Source organism: Merops nubicus, unplaced genomic scaffold, assembly GCF_000691845.1.
Source record: "Merops nubicus isolate BGI_N331 unplaced genomic scaffold, ASM69184v1 scaffold501, whole genome shotgun sequence".
Lineage (NCBI taxonomy): Eukaryota > Metazoa > Chordata > Aves > Coraciiformes > Meropidae > Merops > Merops nubicus.
In genome coordinates, this window is record NW_008588786.1 from 190,559 (window position 1) to 209,736 (window position 19,178).

Sequence of the window (19,178 nt, forward strand, 5' to 3'; positions counted from 1 at the left end):
CAGATAGTTACATCTTACACACATTTGTTCATTAACCCTGATGAGGGGTTACAGAGGTGAGGCATGCAAATTAGCCATAAGCGGTTTACCCAAGACTGTTGCTTCACTTTGTCTTTGTCTTTCATCTTCCAGAAGATCATTGGGTATTAAAATGATAGTCAAACTTCATTGACTGAAACCACCAACTGGGATGGAGAGAAACTACTGCAGGGATAGCAGCAGCATATATGTAAGTGAGAAGAATGCATCAAAAGTAAACTCAGGTAGAGTAAACAAAACCAAAAAAAAGAATTTTACTTTTATTTACACTAATTCTTTAGAATGAACATAACCAGTACTTAATTAATTACAGGTAACTTCTGAAAACTTCCCTTTACCCACACCAAAATGCAAGAGGAATCCACATTATCCGTTAGGTTTACCTTTTGTCTCCTAGCCTGTGACCTCAGTGTCACCTTTGACTTAGCTGGAATTTAAGCACAGACATCCTATCTATATCTTGAGAACACTTCTAACACCTTTTCCTTCTCATCCTAGTAACCATAATCATGCTCCAATTATACTCTTTCAAGAGAGTATTCCAACTGTTAACTTTCTAGTTGATAACTTTAGATGTCATGCTCATCTTAACGCCTCTCTGATTTCCTCCTTCTCTTTTGGATGAAAATAATTGACTTGTTCTTATAGTACGTGTTCTTCCTAGGCTATCTCCACTTGACTTCTCATCCTTCCCTCTTGTTCTGCCTGTGACATGGGCATTCACTACCCACTTGTCAAGTTTCACACAAACATTTCTGTGCTTCCATTTATGCTATATGTAGTGCTTGGGAGCAGCTCCTTGCAAGCAGCTATACAGCAGCTAACTCGTCCCTTCATTTAAATGTCTCCTTTAGTTCTCCTGGAAGTGATGTCTACAAAACATCCAAGGCCATCACAAGGTTTGCTGAAAACACTTTCATTCCAGCTGACCAACACTGTATCATTGCTGGGTTTTCTCCACTTTTTTCCTCCCTCCATCTCACTGTTCATTTATGTTTCAGATTCCAAGCTCCTCTCACGTTTTAGACTGCACATTCTTTAGAACCAAGTCAAACTTCCTATTCATTTTCTGTGTAGTGCCTAACATTTGCTGAAAACCAGGGACTCTTGCTATACTAACAGCTGTAACAAGAGCAATAGGAGAGAAGAACAAAACTAGTCTTACAATATCTAAAAAGCAAACTTACAGTAAATCTAGCTTTTTAAATTTAAGGTGCCTCATGGGCACCATTTACACTCCTCATGTGTTTGCTCATACAGCATTCTCCATTGAATACTCAGAAAATACAAGTCCACATCCCATCTTATCACCCACATACCTTGCTCCAAACAGAGTACAATTGAATTGTGATTCTGGCCCTGGTATATATTGTCCCCTTCCTCAAACTGACTTTCCTGTCCACTAACAGCAGAATATAAACCTTAGACAGAACCTTGCCAGTCTGGCCTCAGAGCTCCTTTATGAAGAACCTTAGCTCGCAGTTCTAATTGTTCAAGTGTGTTTTGGTCTAAAAAAAAGCCATGAGGACAAAATATCCAGTGCCGTATACTGATATACATTACATGCTTTTCAATAACAGGTTTCTTTTCACTACCCATAGTAAATTTGGGGTTTAGTTCTACACAGAATGAGTAGTCACAAGCTTGAAATTAACATGGGAATCAGTGTCTGGTAGGAGGACAAGGGTCTACTTTAAATGTACCTTTTAATAATCTTGGTAAACCTATAATTTTACTTCTAGTATTAACAAAAGAAGATGAAAAGATTAAAATTCTATCACCTGTCCAGATCCCAGATTTTTGAAACACCTTCACATAGATATGTCTTGCATGTATTAATCATTTGATTAGTGACTTTAAGAAGAAGAGCTGTCATGCGCTCTGATGTGTTGTAGAATAGTGACGTACAGTAGATCATACCGACTGTAGTCATTAAATTGGGTACATATTCCATCATTGTGACCTACAACAGGAAAAAATGGAAAGTCAGAAATTTTGATTTCCTAAAAATCAAAACATTTTCCATTGTTTTGGGAATATATTTGTCAGTGGATAAAAATTTTTTTGATTGTAACTTTGTTCTTGTAGATATCTCATTATGAACTGGACCTTTCATTTGCAGGGCCCTAACATACTGTGATCAAGGAAAAAAAATGAGGAACTGGTAATGAATAAAGGTCTTCTTCCAGAGTGGGATTTTCCAGAGGAAAAACAGAGGCTGTACTCTTTTTGGCCATGGTCTCCAGTATATGAAGGTGCTGTAGTCTGTTTTGCAAAGGAATATGCTACCCGAGGAAAAGAAGTCATACACTGCTGTATGGAGGACAAGAAGAAAGTTCGCCTTTGCTCATTTTGCCTAGATCTATACAGAACAGAAATCCAGCAGGGGGAGGCAAGGCAACAAAGGCAACAATATTCTCTCTTACTGATGATACAGAACTATATTACAGAGTTTTCTGATCCACAGAAAGATTCCACAAAAAGGCATGCAAGCCAGATATACTAAGAACTCAGAACAAGAGACAGTGACTGGTTTAGAAAAGGATAAAAAAGTATGGTATCTAAAAGTCAAGACCAATATGGCAGAATGGTGAATATCTCCAGAAGAAAAACAGTGTAAAATAGCACAATGGACTCAAATAGTGTTCAAGCTTTGAAAACACTATTTGGAAAAATTGCAAGCAGCTGGATTATGTGAAATCTTATGAACCATGAGAATTCAGACAGTTTTGCCTGGTGACTGTATCTTCAAAATTCATGCTTTCCTTTGAAATCTGAGACCTTATGAAAATAAGTTTTATCATTTTAACCAGAATGACAGTAAATACATGCTACCTGCAAGAGAAACAGCTTTAACCTCTAAAATTAGTGGAAGCTGCCCAGTTTCAGCTCAACTAAAGGCTTAAGATCACTTTATGATATTTCCATGAACACAATCATGAGTAACTGCTGACTGAAGCATGGAGACAAGAAGACATACTATATGTAAGGCCCAAACTCACAGAGACAGTTCAGCTCAGAATGCAGCTTGGAAAAACATCATCTTTTGCTTATTTTTCTCATGCCCTTCAATTATGTTCCAGAATAACTGCCTCCTACACAAAAAGTAGTATTATCACTGGCTTATTAAAAAATCAGTAAATTCAATTGACTAATACAAATGAACTTAAGCTGTCATCTAATCATTAAGCATAGGAGTTAAATACTGAACAGAGCACTATCTTTCTTTCAGCAGCAAGAGCCTTTCCCTCCTTTCCTAGATTTCACATTATGTGTCTTTAGACTACTACTTACAGGTGAAGCTTTGGCAAGTGGACCAAAAAATTTCTCCAATGTATACAAATATCTCACATTGTCTTTAGCCTCATTGGCAGCAATTGTTACATTACCATCCTGAAGGGAGGAAAAAAAAAGAAATAGAATTGATACTGTTAAAATTTACTGAACAGATTCTTGGTTATTTTACAGGGCATGCTACCACAAGACTATGATTCCATCTTGCAAATGTTTGCTCACAGAAGTTCTCTCAAATAAGACAAGGAGTAAGGAAGAAGTTCTTCACTATGAGTGTGGTGAAGCACTGGAATAGATTGCCCAGAGAGGTTGTGGATGCCCCATCCCTGGAAGTGTTCAAGGCCAGACTGGGTGTGGTTTTGAGCAATCTGGTCTAGTGGAAGGCTTCCCTGACCATAGCAGATGGATTGGAACCAGACAATATTTAAGACCCCTTCCAAACCAAACCATTTTATGTTCCTATTATTTCTTCTTTACATGAGAAACAATGGATTTTATATGCAAAAATTGTTAAGATCTACAGGGCAATCAGCAACCTTTTGGATGTAATTTAGAGGAACTCCTTACTTAGGCCTCCAAAGTTTTTCCTTCCTGATAGAAGTACAATAGTGTGGGTTTGATAATCCAATTTATATATTAGAATGGTTTTAGCTTGGTACCCATTCTACAAAACTTAGGCAAGATTCCTGAAATGTACCAGGGTGTTTCCCATCATTTTTTAATAAACATTTCTACAGGAAAATGAGATCACAGCTAATGCGTGTATATTTTTCTGTATATGTGACAGATGAACTATCCAGTACTTAGGAGGTAATTATGTATGAACAAAGAAATGTAGTTCATCATCTTTGGCTTTTACTGGCTCTGACACTCATCCAAATTCTATTTATCATAAAAGTATGAAAATACATTAAGCACAAAATCAAAAACTCAGTAAAGTGACCCTGTTTTCCTGGTCTATTTTCAAAACAGTAGAATACCTTCTTAAATGCTACAATATCTACATCCTGGTGTTTGGGGATGTAGGGGGTGGGTGTCTGATTGACTGTACCTGATCTACAGCTTATTTTCTGTCTTGCCTACAGTTCTGACTGACAAGTTTACATTACAGACATCCACTTATCTGAAGTAGTAGTTATGCTACAAAAAAAAAGAGCTGTGAATAATTCTAAAAACAACACAATGAACTTTCAGACACCTCTACAGTTGAGCTGCCCAGGGCACAGCTGGAGAGACAGAAAAGTGTTGTGTTCCTGCACTGCTTTACTTTTGCACAACTGTTCCAACCACTACGTTAATGAAAGATGCAGTACAGAAGCATTAACTTCTTTTCAAGTTATCTAACTTCAGAACCACTGGTATTATAAGTTTCAACAAACAAATAACAAACCACAGTACAAAACCAGCATAAACACTCAAAACTATTTTTAGCATTGTGTTCAGTTCTGTGTGTATTACAAACACAGTACTCTACTCATTTAAAACTTTCATTAAAATATAGTAATTACCAGCTCTTTCCACTGCTTTAATGTCTTTGATCTTGCTGCCTGAAGAACGCTTATAATTTTCTTTACTCTTGAACTCTTGATCTCATCTAAAAGGCTTTGAAGAAAGAAACACATTTAATACTCTCTTTGGAATGAAAATTTACATTTATGTTTTAAAAGCTTTTTTATTTCTTAGAGTCTGTGAGAAATAATGCAGGGATTTAACCTGTTAAATGATGACATTCTTGTCTTCCAATACTCCAGCTCTGCAGAAGGACCAAGGTCATCAGCTTCTCTTCTTATTTGTTCACTCTCCACTAAAACTTGTCTGATCTGTTTGATCCAAATCATGACCACCTCTTCAAGTTTCTCAGTGACCCCTCTGTTACTGCCTTCAAAGTCATAGAATGGAACAGTCTTATAAGTACCAGGAAATAAATACATATTTTTAACTACAGAAGTGAAATGTCCTTGTCAAACATAAGCTGAGTATATTCTGTGTAAGCTGAGTATTCTGTGTAAACTGAGTATATTCAAATTACTGACAAACAACAGGAAAAGATGGTCTGTAACAAGATGTACACACATACAGCTTGTATCTTTCTACTATAGCATATTTTTTACAATGGAAATGGGTAAAAAAAATACAGTGAGTTCATGAGAGAAAAAATACAGCAATGTGTTTTTGGGAGAACTATATTACAGAGGTCAAAGTAATGTATTAACTGTTATGTGTATATTTTTCTGCCTGTGTTTCATAACTAAAGGATTACTTCACTTCCCTCTCCTTCTGCCACTGCAGCCTATTCCACATTAAAAGCATCACATAACAGACACCGCTATTAACAACCACAAAAAAAAATAATTTATAAGTCTGCACATCTTTTAGATTGCCCTAGCAGCTGAAAGTAAGCTATCTCACCATAGGCCCATGTAGGGTTGAGAGGGATTGCAGAAGTATTGACCGGTTTGACACTATTTCTCTCTGAAAATCTATGTTGTGGTAAGAAGAGGTGGAAGGCTACTTTTCAAAGAGACATAACTACTCTTTTTCTTACATTCATACTTGTATATATATATAATTGTTTTATAAATACACCTTGTTTTGACTCACAACCCCCAGGGACAGACTTATCATCAGATAGGATTTCCACAGGATCAAAGAAAGTGAAGAGTACACACACTGGTAGTAGCTTCACTCAGCAGCTGCTTGGCCAGCAAACTAGAAGGATCAAAATTTGTCAAGGAAGTGCCTAATCCTTTAAGATCTATGAATTAAAGGATGGGAAAATGATTTATGATTTTATGATTACAGAGTCAGAAACCTGGCAAGACTAAGCAGAAAAACATATACAGTTCAAGGAAGATTAATTAATTCTTCAAAGTAATTTTTTACTAATGATATAACATTTACTTTACAAGCAGCATCATTGTGTTTGCTTTGACATAGGAATTATTCACCTGCAGTTATGTAGTCATATGGGTTCTGTAAGTTGCTGACATAAGTATCAATATCCACTTTTGTGAGCTGAATTTTATCTTCTATATTCTGTCTTGATGATGACAAAGTACCCACGAATTTATCCACAGAATACAGAAAGTCTTGTATCTGGCTGTTGTTCAAGCCTTCTTTCACAGCTCCCCAGTTCTGATTATTTTATGGTTTATGCCAAAAAAAAAAAAAAAAAAAAAAAAAAAAAGTAAAACAAGGATCACATTTTCTTATTTTTCATTAGAGAGGTATTTCTTATTCATGGCAGTATATGAAGATTTACCCGTGTACCCTCTAAAATACATTTGTTTATACTATAAATATTTTAAAGTGTGCATTGATTTAATTATTCTGTTAGATGAGACAAGCAAACAATAGGCTCCCAAGAAATAAAAATATCTCCCTGCTATCACGGTCTTCACACTGAATTGTGTTTTTTTTTCAGCCTGATTTGTCTCTCTGTGAAAAGAGAAAACAGATTCTAATCCTTCTTCCTGCTCCGGAGTGAGAGAAAATGGTAGCACATGGTAACAACATATAACACCACGATTCTTGACAGACATTGAGCTTCACTGTATTTCTTACCTCTGAGCATGTACTTCTGAAGGCAACAAAACCAACTGTGATGTTTTGTGATTGCCACAGAAGCACAACCCAAGGAAGCTGGATATTCTGGCTATGAAACAGTGCTTGCTGCTCACATTCTAGAATAAAATAATATACTGATCCCCTGTGCTGTCAGGAAAACTTGACACCTCTTTCAATCCAGGCTTAACTAAGTCATCATGGTTTTACCTTAGTATGTCTCCTATGCTATGTTCTCCTTTGTCATGAGCATTACAGCTCGTGCCACTGCTTGACAATAAAAAAATAACTATAGGAATTTCAAACACATACACATTGCATTACTCCCGTGAAGGTCTATATTAGACTTGTATCTTATTTTATCCTCTGGTTTATGTTCAGCTGATGCATAAACAGGACCACAGCAGTCACTTGCCTTAATTCCACATGTTCTTGACAAAAAAAAGACTAGGTATTTGATTACCTGTTGGGATTTAAGTGCTGGTATTGTGATTTGGGACAAGAAAAATTCCAGGCCCTGAAGGATACTTCCATTTGTACAGTCAAATACACCAAAATTCAACTCCTTTAGGAAGAAACAAAAATTAGCAGAGTGCACGTAAACTTCTGCAACACAGTATTTGAGTGGAATTCGGACATGGGGGCGATATATATATAAAGTCCATAACTACATAGGTTCCATGAGGATATTTCTCCCCAGGTACTGAATCTGGATTGGACAGAGGCTAAAACTCAACCAGAAATTTCAAGACTTGCCCTTAAGTTTGAATCACCAGACAAGTCGGTCCAATATTGTAGCAATACTCCAGAAACCAATTAATATTAACTGTTTAACATCAATGCATTAACTAATCTTAAAACGATTATATGTCTATATTTCTCTATTAGAGGAGCAGCTTCAACCTATCATAAATGCAACAAAAAAAAAAGCAATAAAGATATCAAGCAAGAAATGCCTCTCTCAGTTGCATGGTTCTCTCTAGCTCATTGTTAATGAACTTATGCCCTGGAAACTTCTACTCCCAACTTTTGTCTGTGCAAAGACAGAAATTCCAGAGTGTTTTAGGATTGACAACTAAAAATGAATTTCTGTAGAGGCTTTGATATTTTTTGCTATCTTGATGATTAATTTCTAATATTTTTCTTTCTACTTCCCCACTTGTATGCAATAAAAGAGCATTATAAGACATTTAGTTGTTATGCATGAGTGGGATACTATGTCCTAACAATATTACGGTGTTATAATCCTACTGGAGTACAAGAGGGTAGAAAACTCTTTCTCAAAAAGTGCAGGAGTTATGGATAACAATCAAGTAATCTTTCTACTTGAAGAACTACTTATGAGGAAGACCAGGTTTCTTTGCGTGTCTGAACACGTTCCCTGGGAGGCAGAGTCCACAACGTGGTTAACAAGGAAATGCTCCTAAAATACTTCCTTCTGCAAACGGGTGTGCTAGCAAAATAGCAGCAGGAAAGGGCAAAAGGTAATGAAGAAATGAACTGACCTCTATTTTTCTGCTTCAGATGCTTTCAACAATGCCAGTTTCTCCCATATGACAGTGTTTGCATTTGTTGCAGGGAGGGGGAGACAGGCAAAATAAAGTCTTTCAAGATTTCTGAATCACTAGGACAGGTTTGACATACAAACTGATCCATTTCTTTCCACAGGATGCTGAAGATTCAGTTATTACTCTTGAGAAACGGGCCAATGCATGTATTTCTAGGGGGTTCTCAGGTTCTCCTTCCAATTGTTCCTACACTGCTCTTCAGGAAAAATCAAAATTTGCCAAACCAGTCTTAGCCTGAACTCTAAGCCTCATCAGTGTGAAGACTGGTTCACTGAAAGTTAGGGCTTGTTTTACCTTCTATAGCACCTAAAATTATTGCCTTGCACAGAGAATTAAGTTTGATGACACTACATCACAGCTCCTGCCAAAAAAAGGTGATCACAAAAGAACCACAGAGAGAAGGCACCAAGGCAGGTAACTGAAGAGTTCAGAGAACTGTTCTGACAGGTACCCAAATGAAGCAGCACAACAGGACTGACAGGGCACGAGAAGAGGAAGCCTAGAAATTACTTTTGCATCCCTAGATCAGGCAATTGTGAAAATACCGTTATAAAGCAAATGACTGACAGAAACTGCAGTGCCCATTTCCATGACTGCAGCTGGAGAACAAACACACTCCAGGCTTGCTCAAAAAGAAAACATCAACTTATTAGTTTCAAATAAGGAGAAAATCTGTATGGCATAAAAACAAGTGCATCAGTATTTTTGAGACTATTACTTCAGGGTTTTGGTTTTTGGTTTGTTTTTTTTTTTAATGTCTATTTTTAGATGTTACTATCTAAATGTTCTTCTATTGCAAATATTTCCCAAGAACATGAGGATCACTGAAAGTCAGAAAAAGCTGTTACAGTAATTTCTTACACACAATTAAAGTTACTAGGGGCAGGAAAACTTTAGTTAGTTTCAAGTATGACCTTTATTTTTAAAGTTTAAAAGAGGCAGTTAAGTGCAACATTTCCATAATTTTGGCTCATTACTTGAAAGAAAATCTCCTGGTTTAGGTTTTTATTCCCCATTGCCATTAAAATTTCTATTTTAATGACTGATTAATAATGAATTTTCATCCACTAAAATCTTGTTTTAATAATATTGCTGCAGCTAATATCCAAATCATTAGAATATTACTTTGTCATAAATATTTATGATAAAAAACTTCTGTTAAACACAGAACTAGACTTTTCACAAAAGCACTTCCCACTTCTTTTTCTGATGCCTGTCATGTGAATAAAAGTATAAGAAAATATTAAGTACACTACAAACACTGCATGATTTTCATCTAACCTGAGAAACATTTGACACACTTATAACTTTATCTGATGTCCTTAGGAAAAATGCACAAGTTCCTGTAAACTCCTGTAAAAATGACAAAATGCATACAGTTAAAAAGTATACATGTGTATAGTAAACATAATTTACTTAAATTAAAAAGGTACTGAAAAGAAATTGGGAAAAAAAAAATGTAGTGAACTATTTGTAGGATATTTGAAAATGAGTCCCACTCAAATCAAAGACTGTTTTTTCCCCATCTGACATAATAATGTCAAAAATGCCCTTTTGGCCACACCAGTCCAGTATTGCATTTCTACTAAGAAAATGCAGTTCAGAAAATGCAGTTCAGCCTAGCTGGTGAGCTAGGCTGCTTCCTGGGCTCCATTGTTTGTGTGGTCACTGATCACCTGCAACCATTGTGTGAGAGCTGTTAGATGACATATTGCTTCCTAGAAATTTTAGTATTCACTTACAGACCAAACCATGGGATTGTCTAATCCCTTTCTGAATCTGCCAACACAAATTTACTGAAAAAAAATGAAGATATTCTCAGCTTTCAAACATGTGAAGTACTTTTCATAGATACTTAGATCAGAATGGACCATCTCAGAATGACATTGATCTCATTTCATAGGAAGGGAACGTAAAGATTACTAAAAACTTCCGATCTAAATACTTTTTAAAATGCATTTTTGTTTTTTCAATGAATGGAAGTAATGTAAAAGTTTCAAATAATTATTGCAACAATATTTATTTTTAATCTATTAAATCTAATAATAATTTCCCTGTAATGAGTATGAAAAGCCATTCCAATTGGTCCAACTGGCAGAAGAATACACCTGACTTCTCCTCTGAAACCAAGGAAGAATTCTTCAGCTATGTGTTACCAAACATAACAATTTTAATATAAGCTCACTGGGAAAAAAAAATAAAGACATCACCATTCCTTATTAAAAAAAACCTGCATATGGTACGCTTGATTCCTCCCAACAGAGGTGGAAAGAAAGAAAATAAATCAGAAATCTTAATGACTACTCTGAATACACTGCTGAATAATGCTTAGATATCACATTTTTCCAATATTTTACTTTTGAAATGTCACATGATTAATTTTTCAACCATACCTCAGTATGACCCATGGTAATAAATAACTTCTTCTGAAGCAAACCGTTTGTTGACCCATCTGACCTCAGTGATGCATTTGACTTTTGCTAGCAATTAAATTATAAATAAGAGGTTAATAAAATAAAAATTATCATCATCCTATTCGAATATGTGAATTATAACTAGGCTCATTTTGAATCGGTTAATAATTCCCAGAGAGAAATAGTAAGATTGGCTTTATATGGAGAGTAAGCTTTCCATGAATCTCACAATCCCTAGTGAACAGTTTGTAGCTCTGTTCTTTCAGGAAAAAAAAAATAAATCAAAGAAAAAAAGGGGGTGGGGGAGGGAATCTCAGAAAATATAATTACATTAAATCTGAAATGTTTCCTAACAACTTTCTATAGGGAAACAAAGTGGATGTCTCACAGAAAGAGTCATGTGCCAGGTCTACAAAATCATAATGTGATAGTGAGCAGGACTCACAAACACTGTCAGCTAGATCATGACAACAATGCAAAGAAATCTTCTTTTTTCCCCCATGTCTTTAACCATACATCACTCTGAAAAATTTAATCTCAGAAGCCTTACTGCCACTGGTCTCTCTCCACTGAGATGTATCTACAACATCTTCTCTTTGAAATAACAAAAAGTTTAAGCTTCATAAAGACCTGTTTCCCTCTAATTGTCTGTCACAAGCTTTGGAAATAATCTGTTGAAACTTGGAAAAATATATCAGAAAATAATGTGGAAGAAGCCTGCAGGTATATTTCTCTTTCAAGTTAAAGAGAAGCCTCTTCCTAAATCACTAAATGTTCAGGTCCTGCTAGACTAAAAGTGTGAAGTATGACACAGTAGTGGCTCCCCACTTCCATCCCAAATGGGCATCTTCTAACCCCTATGCACTCAAGTGAACATCATGCACCCAAGCTGGTGAAAAAGAGAGAAGCAGCACCGAAGAAATTATCTTTGACAAATCTGGATAAGAACATGCCTACTAAGTCAGGCCAACAGTCTGCCCCGGCCAGTGTTTTGTCTCCAAGAATGGCCAAAAATAGATAAGAACAGAGCAAGCATGTAAGACATTAATCCCGAGTAATCTCCAATCCTCCAATATGTTTGAAAGCAAACTATTGACAGAATAGTCGATTTAATGAGGTTTCTTAACTCATCAAAATGGGGTGGGAGATGCTAGAGATGGCATTCATCAGAGACATTTATTTTTATGCTATGCTGCTTTTGCAATGAAATGTTCATAAATTCGTAATGTAATGATTAACAAGACCAACATAAAACAAAACTAAATACAGAAATGAAACATTTCACTTAACCCAAGCTGGGCATTTATTTCCAGCTTGTGAGTTAAGAAAACAAATTTCAAGATTTTTAGTTACATCTTGATTTAAGTCAGAGAACAACATGTTCATCCCAGAAATGTGCACACATGGTCCCAGTGAAAGGAAAAACTGATTAAACTGTTTTGACAGCTGAGCTGATTCTGTGCTTTGCAAAGTCTCTAAGCAATTCCACTAACACTCAAAAGTTCTTTTAACTTATCTAGATTATAATGAATCTGCAATTCGTTCTTGCACTTAACTATCACGCATTATTAATTGGTTTTTCTCACCAACAAACCTAAAATATCACCACATGGTGACTTCGCTCACCCTAACATGGCTTCTCAATGGCATAACCTGAAAGGACTGAGCAGGGACTTCTGCAGTTCAGGAAGCCAAATTTCAAGGTCTCTTGGCACCTTCTGATATCACACACTCGCTGGAAGCTGAAAAAATTATTTTGCTTTTTCTGACGGAGCTTCTCCTCAAAATTGAAAGGGAGAGAAATATATCTAGGGGACCACAACTACCTTATTTCCAGTTATAGATTTCCAAGCCTAAGATTATTTTCCAGAGAATGGGGCAGACCTGAAAATGAACCCACCTTAATTTAGAAAGGAAGTGCATAATTTTTCTCTCTCTTGAGACAGTGCTTTGTCCATAGTGGGGTTGGTGCAGTTTAAACCAAAAGGGAAAGACAAAATGGTTCTTAAACAGGTATTTCCCTCATTCCTATAATACTTACATTAGTTAACCTGCTTTTCTTAAACTCTGAATACTGTGAACACTTTGCCTCAATTACCTTTATTTTTTATTTTACTAGGCCATTTTTAAGTTTTCTTTTGTGAAAACATTATCAAGCCATGCCACAGGGCATTCTCGTATGTCATGTAAGCCAAAAGGGCAGTATCTAAACAATGAGATCCAAGTTCTTTCCACATTGGCAGGCTTAGCAAAAAAATCCCTGTGAAGATTTTCTGAATTTTGCAACAGTCACCTTTTTTTGTTTGTTTGTTTGTTTGGGTTTTTTTAAATGCAACTTGACTTTTGCAGAAGTAATAATAGATACATACCTGTAATACATCTTGGTAAAAGAAGAGCAATTTTTTAAGTCCATTAGGGGCAAAGAATTGTTCTATAAGTTGAAACTAAAAACAAAATTACAATTGTAGTTAACTGTGAAGCGGTTTTAAAAGACAGCAAATTTTGGAAATATATATTATTATTTATTATTATATTATTATTATTTAATTCATATTTACCTTGTCATCAGAAATAATGGCCTCCTCCACTTGCTGCTCACTTAAGCCTATCCCATCTGCTAATCTTGATATCAAATACTTGTGTCTTTCATCTATCTGAGCTCTTCTCTCCTCTTTGGTAACTTTGGCTTGCTTGGCTAGTTCTTTCCTAGTTTCACTGGAAAGTACTATAATTTTCTTACCAGGTGTCTAGAAAATAAAAGTTTGTTATAGAGAGATTATTTTTCCTTACTTAAGGATTGTATTTTGCATTATTGACCTTTAAGTTAGCTTCCTGAAACTACTTTAAGCAGAAACATAAAAAATTACATCTAAGGAATACAGAAGGGAAAAATCAGTAATTATTACCACGTTAGGACAAAATTATTTCTCAGGATAAAGCTATGACAATGGAAACTTCCAGTCAGAAACTTCAGATCAGGACCTCAGAATCAGATATGGATCCAAGCTAAATTCACAATAGAAATTTAGCACTATAAAGGCTCTAATTCAAATCTCAGCTTTGTGAATCCAGATCTCAAACTTCTATATGTCCGTATTCCAGATTTGGGACCAGATGTACCTCTATACTGACAGCATTTGAATATATAGTATCAAGCTATTACCTCAAAGAAAATAAATAAAACAAATCCACTATAAAATCAGTCACCACTAGAACAAATACACAATTGATGTTTAATATGCAGGTCATATAAAGGTAGTAGCAGAACATCAAAGAAGGAAATTTATGTAGACAAAGGTTTTTTTTAAATCTTTGTAACACTGTGAACAAAACTGAAGATAGATATAGTGAATAACATTTTTAAATCAAGAGATAATCTTCAGAAGCTAAAGAAAACTAAAAAGAAAACTAAAGATTTGGGTAAAAAAAGTCACCACACTGAGAATTTCCTTCGACACATAGCTCCCATAGCTTTGACACATTGTGTGCACCAGAAGTAAACAGCCTAACACTTCAGGGTGTTTTGAGTAGCTCACTGTTCCTTTTCCCTGTAATTAGCAGAAACTGAAGGAACTCGGCACCCCCCAGTATCAGGCCAAACATTTGGCAATGAAGATTTCACTAATAATCTGGACAGAAGAAAATGTAACACACAAAAGGCAATGAGCCACCACCCATTTTAGCATGAAAGCACTTGCCGGCAGCACAGCAGTGGAAGGTGGTCCTGTGGCAGCAGACACCAGCTCAGTGCTCCGTGACTTCTGGTCCCCTCCGAGCCTACGGTGCTTACTTTCTCTCTCTAGTTAAAAGGAGTGACAGTTCTAATTATTCAAGTATATGCACAGCAAATGCATTTGCAAGACCTACGGTGTCGTGCCTTAGTATCTGCTAGCTAACCTCTCCTCAGGCTGGGGAAAATGAGACATGAAAGGAACATTAGAAAACTTGTCCCTCAGCAGAAATCCTTAAGAGGAAAAGATGTCTTATAATGGCTTTTATCTTGAGTTCAATTGCAAACAATCCCTACTGGTAGCAGTAGAGGTAAGAAAAAACCATTTAAGGCACTAGCTTGAAGAAATTGCTTCTGTAAATAATAGAGACTCTGAAATATTGTCACTTTTCACACTTGCTATTGTCAGATTTTCCTCTTCTGTTACTTCATCTAAATTCTGATTGTATATGAATTTATATGAACTATATGAAGAATAAAGATTGCTCATATTTATAAAAAAAAAGGACATACATCATTAGAGTGTGTAACTATCTTCTGTTGATTGTTTAAGCCTCCTTAAAAGCTTTTGACACACTAATTAATTAAAAATATATTTAATGCCATTGTTTTTCCTCGAAATTAGGATCTGAATAAGAATATTTATGTTTTCCTGATACTAAGTACAATACCATGTCCAGCCAGCCACCATTTCTCTTAAAAATTTTAATTCCAAAGCATTCCTAAAAAGTATTTTATCTCTCCTTAACAGAATTACTGCTTCAGTTAGCTTTAAAAAGATAATGATTTAAAAGTGCTAAACAATATTAATTGAAATTGCTACAGCTTTCTCTAGAAAAAGAAACCATTTTTGTTCAAGAAAAAGCAACCATTTTATTTCACAGAAGATGGTATTTAGGTCCCACTCTTGGCAGCAAATAGGATCCTCAGTGGAGCATGTAGTAGTGCTAATGAGCAGCTCACTAAACTTTCAGGAACTACTGCTTAATCTGTTCTAAATAAATGACGATATCACAACTAAAATTAATATTCTAATAGCACTGATTTCCTTGTAAGTTTCCTTACAGATTGCACCTCTTTTCCTCTGATTATTTACAGAACCATAAAACTGTTGATATTGGAGGGGACCTCTGGAGGTCATCTGGTTCAACCCTCACTGCTCAAGCAGGGCCACTGAGAGCCAGTTTCCCAGGACCATGTCCAGATGGCTTTTGAATATCTCCAAGGACGGAGACTCCACAACCTCTCTGGGCAACCTGTGCCCGTGCTTGGTCACCCTCCTAGTGAAAAAGTGTTTCCTGGCATTCAGACAGACCCTCCTGTGTTTCCATTTGTGCCCATTGCCTCTTGTCCTGTCACTGGGCACCACTAAAAAGTGTCTGGTTCCCTCTTCTTCATACACTCCCCTCAGGTATTTATACACACTGATGAGACACCCATCCACCCACATACACACACTCACCCCACCCCCCCAACATACCCCAATCCTCTCCTCCAATCTGAACAGTTCCATCTCTCTCAGCTTTTCCTCATAGGGGAGAAGCTCCAGTGCATTCATAATCTTCGTGGCCCTTCACTGGACTCTATCCACTATGTCCATGCCTCACTTGCAGTGGGGAGCTCTAGAACGTGGCACAGTACTCCAGGCAAGGCCTCACTGGTGCTGAGTGGAGCAGATGGATCACCTCCCTTCATCTGCTGGCAACATTACTCATCCAGTCCACGGTATCATTAGCCTTCTTTGCCACAAGAGCCCATTGCCACCTCATGCTCAAGTTGCTGTTCACCAGGCCCCCCTTAGCCCTTCCTGCCAATCTGCTTTCCAGCTGGTCAGTCCCCAGTCTGCACAGGTGCCTGGGCTTGTTCTCTCCCAGGTGCAGGACTTTGCAGTCCCCCTTGCTGAGCTGCACAAAGTTCCCACCAGCCTAATTCCCCAGCCTTTTGAGGTCCCTCTAGATGGCAGCACAACCCCGTGGTACACTGGCCATCCCTCTCAGCTTTGTGTCATCAGCAAGCTCGCCGAGGGTACACTCTGCCCCATCATCCAGATCATCGATGAGGTCACTGAACAGAACTGGAGCCCCTATTGACCCTTGGAGTACTTTACTACCTAGTGGCCTCCAACTGGACCTAGTACCACTAGTCACTACCCTCTGGTCTTGTCTGTTCGATCAGTTTTCAACCTATCTCACTGTCTACTCAGCCAGCCCACACTTCATTAGCTTCTCTGTGAGGATCTTACAGGAGTGAAGGGGAAATTCAAATTGTAACTGGCCAGCAGTGGTAATTTGTGACCCAGGAATGATCTGGCATGGACAGCAAGAAGGCCCAACTGCAGAAGGGGTTAAGATGACAGGAAGGAGGAATGCCAGAGAAAGAACAGCTCCCTGTAAAGGAGTGTAGTTTCCCTTGGAGATAAGAAACTGCCACAGCATTGTCTTGTAGCCATCCTGGAATGTGAGGCTCAGGGTCTACCTTTGGGCAGCAGAGCTAGGGACACAAGGCTGTGAGGCTCAGGGTCTACCTTTGGGCAGCAGAGCTAGGGACACAAGGCTGTGGGGCTCCATGCTGATGCTCACAGGACTGGTGCTGGTGCACATATATATAACAAATCAACTCACAAAGTATCTTTGCAAACTTGGTTGCAGAATTGGTTATGGCAGTAAGACTGTCTGATGCATTATTCATTTTTTTAATATATATATATATTTCATCACAAACAGTTAATTCACCCCAAGGTGCACCATAAAAAATTCCCAATAGGAGAATATCAAAAACCTTACTGAAGAAAAGGTAGACCGTATCCACTGCACTCCCTCCACCTACCAAACCAATCATTTAATTGCAAACGGCAATGAGCTTGGGCAAGTGTTTCTTTCCTGGGTGAATCCATGCTGACTACTCTCAAACACCTTCTTGTCTTTCATGTGCCTGGAAATGTTAAAAAGCATTAGCTGCTCCACCACCTTCCCAGGCACTATGATGAGGCTGACTAGCCCACAGACCCCTGAGTCCTCCTTCTTGAATACAGGAGTGACATGAGCTTTCCTCCAGGCCTCACAAACTGCTCCTAGTTGCCAAAAGCATTAAAAGATTATTGAACGTGGCCTTGCAATGATATCTGTCGAGTTCCTCTAGTGCTTGTGGGTGCATCCCACCAGGGCCCACAGACTTACATATGCCCGTTTTGCTTAAGTATTTCCAGACCTTGTGGAAAAGGATCAGGTTAGAGAGTACAGAAGCAAAGTGGGCATACATAAATCCACGGGCCCTGAAGGGATGCACCCATGAGCATGGAAGGAGCTGGCTGATGTCATTGCAAGGCCACATTCAATAAGCTTTGAACTAATTATTCAATCTATTACCACTGCTAATATATCCCAGAAATGAGATGCCATACTACATGCCATACTATGGAGTATACAATACTACAGAGTAGTAGGCATGGTTCTAATCCTGTTACTATGATTCAACACCAGGAAATCTGCTAAGGCATCAGTTGCACTGTGCATGACCCTGTAAACACAGATATATTTATATGTCAACATACATGCATTTGTTTATGTATATGTACATATTTATTTATAAAGCCGAAAACTTCACCTTGCAGTCCCTACACTGGCACATTCAGAACAGCACGTACCTGCCCAGTATAAGTACATTATAAACTTAAACACTACTTAAAAATTGTTTTCTCATTTTGTTCCTGGATTTTTTTTCCACAAAAAGCCAACATGAAGTACTTATTTTCTCCCTTACCTTTTCTTATAGCAATGAGAGGTGGACAGAGGTCAATGTTGGGTTTGGAAGAAAGTTGTGCTGCTCTCAGTCGTTAAGGAGGTGAACTAGGCTCAGCTCTTCCCCCTAACTCAGTCTCACCTCCCACACTCTCCTCCATCTTCACCACCACACAAAAATCAAACTAAATCAACAATACAGAAAAGATAGGACAATGTAACATTAAACACACCTTCAATATCTTTTTCCCTGTTAAAGCACCAATATGATAGATGAGCAAGGAAGAGAAAAAAAAATTCTCTACTTTTGATTAATGATTTAAAATGGCTAATTTAAAATTAGAAGATCTAAGCAGTTTACAGAGTTATAAACGCTCCTCTGAAGTTGCCCACTACCAAAACTTTATTTCTAATAGCATAACTGTAATTTAGCCTGCTGCAGGTGAGAACTCACATGTTGAGGGACAGGTTAAGCTCCTTCTTACACGACTGCTACAGGTCCCACTGCAAAGTTCTGGACGCAGAGCGTTGGCTGAGGCACTTGCTTACTCTCAAACTCATTTTTAAACCTGCAGTCTGCCTGGGCACTCGGAGTTGCTGGCAGCTGCTATGGCAACCCCTACACAAACCTAGCTAACAACCCAGTCCCCAGGAGGCACCTCGTCTGTCCCCATTTCCAACTGTATCTGCCAACCTACTGCTAATTTCATAACTATTTGTCTTTCTAAATGTGCCATAGTTTCCCCTTACATAAAAACTAAATCCTAAGCAAGCTGCTTCCCTGAGCCTCAGCATGCATGACATGCAGAGCCAGGGGAGGCCATAGTGAGCT

At 37.6% G+C, this 19,178-nt stretch overlaps 1 protein-coding gene across 1 annotated transcript in view; it reads right to left on the reverse strand.

The window, feature by feature from the left end:
* The window catches only part of LOC103781634 (dynein heavy chain 5, axonemal-like), a 162,369-nt gene extending 143,862 nt beyond the window's left edge, over positions 1 to 18,507 (reverse strand). The window contains 14 exon segments of the mRNA XM_008949354.1: positions 1,821 to 2,002; positions 3,334 to 3,432; positions 4,842 to 4,935; positions 5,047 to 5,212; positions 6,282 to 6,468; positions 7,361 to 7,462; positions 9,747 to 9,818; positions 10,859 to 10,945; positions 13,249 to 13,323; positions 13,438 to 13,626; positions 14,578 to 14,672; positions 17,409 to 17,416; positions 18,353 to 18,428; positions 18,489 to 18,507. Coding sequence (XP_008947602.1) covers positions 1,821 to 2,002; positions 3,334 to 3,432; positions 4,842 to 4,935; positions 5,047 to 5,212; positions 6,282 to 6,468; positions 7,361 to 7,462; positions 9,747 to 9,818; positions 10,859 to 10,945; positions 13,249 to 13,323; positions 13,438 to 13,626; positions 14,578 to 14,672; positions 17,409 to 17,416; positions 18,353 to 18,428; positions 18,489 to 18,507 — 1,451 coding nt within the window.
* Between the last annotated feature and the right edge of the window lie 671 nt (positions 18,508 to 19,178).